The sequence below is a fragment of the Sorghum bicolor genome, chromosome 1, assembly GCF_000003195.3.
Source record: "Sorghum bicolor cultivar BTx623 chromosome 1, Sorghum_bicolor_NCBIv3, whole genome shotgun sequence".
NCBI classification, from domain to species: domain Eukaryota; kingdom Viridiplantae; phylum Streptophyta; class Magnoliopsida; order Poales; family Poaceae; genus Sorghum; species Sorghum bicolor.
This window is the reverse complement of record NC_012870.2, coordinates 30173487-30181502: the sequence shown is the minus strand read 5'-3', so window position 1 is coordinate 30181502 and position 8016 is coordinate 30173487. Positions and strand designations below refer to the sequence as shown.

General features: G+C 46.8%; 1 protein-coding gene across 1 annotated transcript; it reads left to right on the top strand.

The window, feature by feature from the left end:
* On the top strand, positions 5500-7006 carry LOC8059637 (protein BIG GRAIN 1-like). The gene has a single exon (XM_002467249.2). It carries the CDS (start codon positions 5865-5867, stop codon positions 6873-6875), a length of 1011 nt encoding a protein of 336 aa, XP_002467294.1. The 5' UTR covers positions 5500-5864; the 3' UTR covers positions 6876-7006.

The following is an 8016-nucleotide window of genomic DNA, read 5'->3' as shown; positions in this document are numbered from 1 at the left end:
GTGAGGAAGAACCGCATGATGGACTTAGAAAATTTAGGGGAGGGAGCGTGCGTTTATAGGCTCTTCATAGTTGCAATGGTCCTCGATGGACTTCACCTTCTTTGGTAGATCGTTAAATAGCTCGAGCTCTTCATAGTTGTTGTATTGTTCTAGGCTCTGTACCCCATCAGCTCCATCGATCCGTTGCTTTCGTGACACAACCACGTGCCTCTTTGTGTCCTCTGGATAGATATAGTAGGCCACTTGTGCGACATTGATTGCAAGTACCCACTGATCATCTTTGTAGCCGGTACTTTTGAGGTTCACGGTGGTTAGCCCATATTTGTGCTTCACCCTACGGCTCTTCCTGATCAGCGAATGACTAATTCATAATACTTCTTCTATACTTGTGCTTCTTGACAAGGAACCGTCAATGCCTCATGTACACCATCTTGTGAGATCCCTAGAGGTAAGTGTAGCAGGTCCCGTCGATGCACACTACGCAGCCGGTCTTCCCTTTGATCTGCCCTGATAGTGAGAAGCGACCGGGGTAATCGGTGATGGTGACAATGATGATGGCTTTTAGGGTGAACTTCTCTTTGTGGGATGCATCAATCATCTCGACCCCAACATCAAATAGCTCCTGCATTTCCTCCATCAACGGCTCTAGGAAGACATCAATATCGTTACCGGGCTACTTCGGTCCTGAGATAAGCATGGTCAACATAAGATACCAACGCCTCTAACACAGATAGGAAGGTAGGTTGTAGACGGTGAGTATGGCCAGCCAGGTGCTGTGCGAGCTGCTAAGCTCACCGAAAGGGTTCACCTTGTCAGTACTCAACGCGAGCCAAACGTTCCTAGGCTCCTTGCCAAATTCTAGGTACGCCTTGCAAAAATCTTTTCACTATTGGCCATCGAATGGGTGCTGCAGCATGCCATCATCCTTCTTGCAGTCAGCCGATGCATGCCAGGACATGCAAATAGCTCTTGCATCCTTTGGGTTCCCGAATAGTGCACGAAAGTGGTCGGTCACAGGCAGGTACCACAACGACAGTGTTCCTCCGTGTGTAACCCTTTTCTTCCTCATCCTGCTGAGACGAGATGCAATTGGCTGTGGCACTACTATTCTTGGACCCCTTCTTCATCTTTGGACCACCCCGCAACGCCACATCATCGTCTTCGTCCACACGACAACCAGCATTCCTCTTGTAGCGACTAGCGCTGCAGTGCGGATAGCTTGTCATATTCTCATACTCTTTGCCCCGATACAGGATGCAGTGGTTAGGGCAGGCATCAAACTTTCTAAGTTTCATCGTGACTGGTCGAATCAGCTTCTTCGCACGGTAGTTATTTATGGGGACCTTGTTACCCATCGGGTACGTGGTAGCAAGGTAACTTAATAGCTCATTGAAGCTAGTATCAGACCAACATCATCAACATGTGGAGGTTGAACCGGAGCATCCTGCACTCCTTCAGATAATCACCGCCGTCCTTATATAGAGGATCAAGTGCAGCCTGCTTCATCTCCCTGAAATTTTCCAACCACTTTGGAGAGCCATACACAACGTCGTCTTCATCGATGTGGCTAACTAAACCCTCGATCACCTCTATATCATTGGGTTCCTGCACGGTAGCCACCTCGCCATCTACAACACCATCTGCTATATCCCTGAGTATATCCTCCACCATGATGTAATCACGAGCACTGTCATTGTCGCCGCAGGCTGGCCCTGCGGTCGCTTGAGATGAGATGGGTGCTCTAGGTTCTTGGTTCATCGTCGTCGACATCGAGCTCAAACCAGATGCACTGCCACTAGGGTCCACTCTTTTGTCGTGATGAGTCCAGACTGTGTAACACTCCATGAAACCAAACTGAATCAAGTGAGACTGCACCGTACCGTCGTTCGTGAAGGCTGTCAGGTTCTTACAGTGAGAACTTGGTCAGGTTCTTGCAGTGAGAACATGGACATATGGTTGTCATCAGCTTCGATCTCTCATGGTGAGCTTTCGCTGCGGCAATAAACTTCCTCACTTCGACAAGGTACCGTGGATCAAGCACCCGATTCATCCCGTACATCCATTCCGACCTATCCATCTCGTGCCTGCGAACCCTTACACGTCGAACAAAGAAGGTTTCATATGCATCCATTAAAAATCTAGACAAAATAACACAACTTTCTCTCTGCTCCATGAAAATAGATCTAGATATAGACCAAGAGGGAGGTTCAAAAGTGAGGAAAAGAGGGACGGATAGAGGGAGAGGGAGCTCCTATGTACCTCTTATGATGTCCTACTCCACCAAATCAAAGCCTTAAACCATAATTCAATTGTTTGGTCAAATTTTAGGGCACAACCACTCCTCCACAATTTTGGAAGAGAGCAGCCGTGAAGAAGAAGAAGAGGGTCGGCTGGCTACTATTTATACAAGCAACGAACTACCGAAGCGGGCAACATAACGTGCCCGCTGCGGTTAATGGTTGTTAACCACAGTGAGCATCATAACCGGCCCACTGTGGTAAATGTATTAACCTCCGCGGGTGTGTTACGTTGCCCGCTGTGGTTAATACCATTAACCGAAGCGGGCATTTTATGTTGCCCGATGCGGTTAATCTTTTACTGCAGCGAGCGTTCTTGTGGCCAGAAGCAATTGCACGCGGTTGAATAACGTGACGGGCAAAAACTGTGCCTGCCACGGAGGTGGCAATGGCCTCGTTGCGGTAGTTCAATCCTGTAGTAGTGTTAATCGCACAAAAAATGGTTAGATTCTTTACAGTGAAATTTGTCCATCAGCGCCTAAAGTCATGTTTCACCTAGTTTCTTAGCCACTTATGGTAGAAAAACCTGTCTAGTTATGGTAAATGCCGCGATTCGCAAGTGACTTCTTCCCTCGTGATTATGTGGAGGCAGAAGCAACAAGCAAAATACAGTGCGAAAAAATTCCACTGACTATGACATGTAGATGTAGATGTAGAGGTACTCGTATCCTCTCACTCCCATGGCCCCACCCATGCATCCCAAGTGCTCACTCTAGATCTGCTCACTCAAGTGCAGCCTTGGCCTAATGACTTTAGGCATGGCGTTTCCAGTGGTGAGCCTAGCTTCTCGTTGGATTCAGTCCTTCAACGGCTCCGACTAGCTTGTGATGCCTCACTACCATGTGCATCTTCAGGAGTCTATCAATACCTGCCGTATCTTATGAAATTGTCATATTGGGAGTTACATTGTTTTTTACTTGCTCCAATAGTCTCTTGTACCTCTTTTTTTTTATGCCCATCAATATTTTTCTCACCCCTTTTTTGGCCACTACTGATTTTCTCATCTTTCCTCAAATAAAAAGAGAGTTGCATCTTCCATAATAGCATGTGGCTCATATCAACCACCACTTTTCAATCATCTTTTTCTCTATACACCCCATCATAGGAGACTAGTGGAGATGCTCTACTAAGCCTCCCCCTAATCCTCTCAATGAGGTGTCAATATGTTTTCCAAAATTAGTCGTCGGTGATGGTTGCACTGTGGAAGCGAATCATTGCTCTGTGGTTAATTGGGTCTGTGTACAAAAAAAAAATGAATTTACAGCATGGTGTTCATTAGATGGATATGTGATATATACTTGCATTGAGGTAGAAAATCTCCTTAGGATTACCATCTGCTAAACACTCACTCAACTGCTAACAATCTGAAGGTACCGACAAAATATTGAGAGTTGACTTTAGTGCAGGTAGACACTAGACAGTCTTGTTTGCTTTGAAAATGGCCATAATTGGTTGGATGGATCTGTTAGAACACTCAAGCGTAGAACTATTTTCTTTTGCAAAAAAGAATAACATTTCTATCAGCAATGCTCTGGTCAACCATCTGGCCAATCACTTGTTTCATTTACCTCTGTCAGCTCTAGCCTTTTTACAACTACAGGCTCTGTTTTGGTTGCTTATGAGGAAACCTGGAAGAAACCTGGAAGATCTAGGCCCTGTTTAGATGCCTTTAAAATTTCAAAAATTTTACAAGGTTCCTCATCATATCGAATTTTTGGGCATATGCATGAAGTATTAAATATAGATTAAAAAATAATTGCACAGTTTATGCATGGAGCATTCAATATAGATTAAAAAATAATTGCATAGTTTATGCATGGAGCAATAAATATAGATTAAAAAATAACTAATTGTACAGTTTGCCTATAATTTGTGAGACGAATCTTTTGAGTCTAGTTAGGCTATGATTGAACAATATTTGTCAAATAAAAACAAAAGTGCTACAGTGTCCAAATTCAAAATAATTTTGGATCTAAACAGGCCCAGAATGTAATTGAGGGGAATGACTTGTGGGGATATACATGGGGATCAAATATTTTTCTCTGCAACAAAGATTTATAAGAGGTTGATTGGACAGCACCAAATTCACCCTTCTTTTAGATGGATGTGGAAGAAACACAAGATCTTCTTTTGGCCTATGAGGAATATCCTTATAGGCCCTGTTTGGGAGCTTCATAGTTTTATTCGCCTGTAATTATCTTTCTGTTATAAAATCTTTTGCACAAACAGCCTCCAAATAGTCTCTTAGGAGGAAAAACATGCACTTGGAGACATATAACTGCAAACTCTCTGTCAACTACCAACGGAGGAAACATTCCAACACCTCTTCTTGAAATGCCCCTTTGCTAGGTCCTGCTGGGGAATTTTAAACTTAGATATTCAGCCACAGTTAAGCTTCCCAAAGATCAACCGAATTCACAATTCTTCCTTGCTTTCATCTTTCTGTCCTGTACCATTTGAGGGGATGTAATTAATTTCGAGAGGAATTGGACCAAACTTACAAAGTAGCAAGTTATCTTCTGTAGAGAATTGACCTTGACTGCTTTAAGAGCAAAGGAAAGCATCTCACAGCGATATAATCAATGGATTCAGAGTAATATTTTAAATCTCCGGCTATAGTTGTTCGAGGGTTATCAAGCTATTTTTGTTTATGTAGAACTTAGCAGCTATACCTCGATTTAGCCTCCACTATAGCTGTTTTAGAGGTCCTCAGTTGCTGGAGATTTAAAACCTTGATTCAAGGTTGGCCTTAATAACCAGACTTCTAGATAGTTTCTTCATTTTTTGTTTCTTGTTGTGCTGTCATCTTGCTTTGCTGTTTTATTGTAATAATCTTTGTGCTTCTGTCTTTTCATAAATCTCCTTTAAGGGCTTTGGCCCCTCCGGTGATATTATACGTATTACATAAAAAAACGACGAGTAGTGCCAAAAATAAGGAGTATACTATATATTTAGGCCTGGTTCAGTTGGAAATTTTTTGAATTTCGCTACTGTAGCACTTTCGTTTGTTTGTGACAAATAATGTCCAATTATAGACTAACTAGAGCTAAAAGATTCGTCTCGTGATTTACAGACAAACTGTAAGTAGTTTTTGTTTTCGTGTATATTTAATACTTCATACATGTGCCGTAAGATTAGATGTGACGAAGAATCTTAAAAAAATTTCGGATTGTTAGGTAAAACGGTAAACCGCTGGGCGGCAGAGCAGCTGCGATAGGCAACGCCAAGAGCCACGTTCCTAGTGGTGCTGGCCGCCGACAAAGCTTAAAGGGAAAAGAGAGGCGGCAGCCGGAAGGAATCGAAGCATCAAGGACAGAGCAGCCGTGCCGAGCCGAGCTGAGCAGCGCAGAGAGAGAGAGAGGGACACCCAGACAACAAGATCCCCTCCCCCCGCACGCCCGCACTCCACTCCCCCGACTCACACGCGCGCCCGCCATTGCTCCCTTCGCTTTCTAGCTAGCTCCCTTGTCCCCTCCATCGCTAGCTAGCCCGCCTATATCATCATTGCCCTGCGCCGCACGCTGCTCTGCTCTGCTCTGCTTTGCTCGTCTCGACTACGCGCCAACAATGGAGAGGTGGCCGCCGGTTCCGGCGCCGGAGAGGCCGAGGCGGCGGCCTGGCCAGCCGTCCTTCTCGTCGACGCTGCTGGACGCCATCTGCGACTCCTTGGACGAGCAGGCCGGCGGCCAGGGAGCTGCGGCGGAGCGTGCCGCCGAGGCACCAACGCCTGGCAGCGCCAAGAAGCAGCAGCAGGCGGCCCTGCATTACTACTACTACTACAAGCCTTCCTTGGCCGCTAGCCACCGGGCGGCGCGTGCCGCGCCGGCGCCCGCCGACGACTGCTCCTCCGGCCGTGGCTACTTCTCGTCGTCCGAGGTCGAGTACTCCCTCCGCCGCCTCCGCCCCATCCGCACCTCTGGCGGCGGCGTCGGGCCGGCCTCGGTGGCTCCGGCGGAGAAGCAGCAGGCGGTCCCGCCTGGCTCGGCGACGGCGAGGAGGGCGCGGAAGCCGTCCGCCGCCCCCGCCAGCCATGGAGGCTGCCGCAGGCCGGCCTCTCCCGGCGCGCGGCTCGCCAGCCTGCTCAACGCAATCTTCTCCGGCAAGCGGCATTCCGCGCGGCAGCACCCGGCTCCGGCGGACGACGAGCCGACGGCGTGCTCGACGGCGCCCTCCAGCGCGCGCCCCTGCCTCGCCAAGACACCGCCATCGGCGACGGCGCGGGCGCGCGCGACCCACAGCCGCAGGAGCAGGACCGTGCGGTTCTTGGACATCGAAGGCGAGGTGGCTGTGGCAGCGGCCGCCGCTGGCTGCAGGCGATTCCCGGTGGTGGAAGTGGAGGGCAGCGACGGCGGCGAGGAGAGCAGCGACGCGAGCTCCGACCTGTTCGAGCTGGAGAACCTCGCGGCGCTCGCTCCGGCGAACGGCGGCTCCGGTTGCCGTAGAACGTGCGAGGACGAGCTCCCGGTGTACGGGACGACTGGAGCTGGGCTTGCGCAGGACATTGGACTTGTCCGTCGCCGCCCGTTTGGGTACGTCAGCCATGGTCGGAGTTGCAGAGGCTTATTTGATTTCAAATAGGTAGAGGGGGTGAACTGTAAAGTTGTCTCTTTTTTTTTGTGGCATTTTGTTCTCCTTTTCAGGACTTTGGAAGCTTGTATTTGCTGCTTTTAAATTGCTCTGGCGGTAAATATAAGGCCTTGTTTAGTTCACCCTAAAAACCAAAAAGTTTTCAAGATTTCCTGTCATATCGAATCTTGTGGCACATGCATAAAATATTAAATATAGACGAAAACAAAAACTAATTACACAGTTTAGCTGTAAATCACGAGACGAATCTTTTGATCTTAGTTAGTCTATGATTGGCTAATATTTGTCACAAACAAACGAAAGTGTTACAGTACCGAAAACTTTTTACTTTTCACAACTAAACAAGGCCTAAATTGTTATATAAATGGTTTTGTTTCGTGTACTCGGTTACATATAAAGTACTACTAAGAAGGTACTAACTTTTTGTGAAATTTTGGATGCCCACCATATAGCTTTCACAGTAAAGGAATGCCACAATTTTGCTCAAAAATAAAGAAAAAAAAAAGGAAATGCCAGAAAAATTACCTCAACGAATATGTCAGTACAAGGTGCCTATCACATTCAGAGATATGAAGAATTCACAAAAGTGTCAGGAAATTGTGGTATTCAAATTCAAAATAGATGTCCACGCGTGGCCCCCTGAAACGGCCATTTTAATTGCCTCCAGCAGCAGCAAACACAACAAAAGTTTCTTTCTGATCTAATCATTGTGATTGCACAGGAATTTGAAGTTGTTTTGGGCTCGTTCAGTTTTTTGGAATGCACCTAGAAATTATTCCCGCTGATCAAAAGTTATATAAATTAGCCAAAAAATACACGTAGGAATCCCTAGCGGCCAAACGAGGAGGGCCTTAAGGCGAAATTGTTTCAGGGTAGGAAGGCGATACCATTATTTCCACACCGAGGAGAAGACGAATGAATCACGAAGAACTTGTCTGTCCCATACATAAAAATAAGATGTTGAATGAATACAGCGCAAAGTTTAATTGCCGTGCTACGCAAAGATGGACTGCCCATGTTGCTACAGCGCTACATGATCACCGCTAAGCTCTCGGTAGCAAAGTAGTGTATCGCCGTACTACCAAAGCGAGAAAAAAAAAAGGGGAAGCAACAAAGAAAGCTAAGCACTGTC

Coding starts and splice junctions, on each gene's coding strand:
- LOC8059637 (XM_002467249.2), top strand. CDS start 5,865: ATGGAGAGGTGGCCGCCGGTTCCGGCGCCGGAGAGGCCGAGGCGGCGG.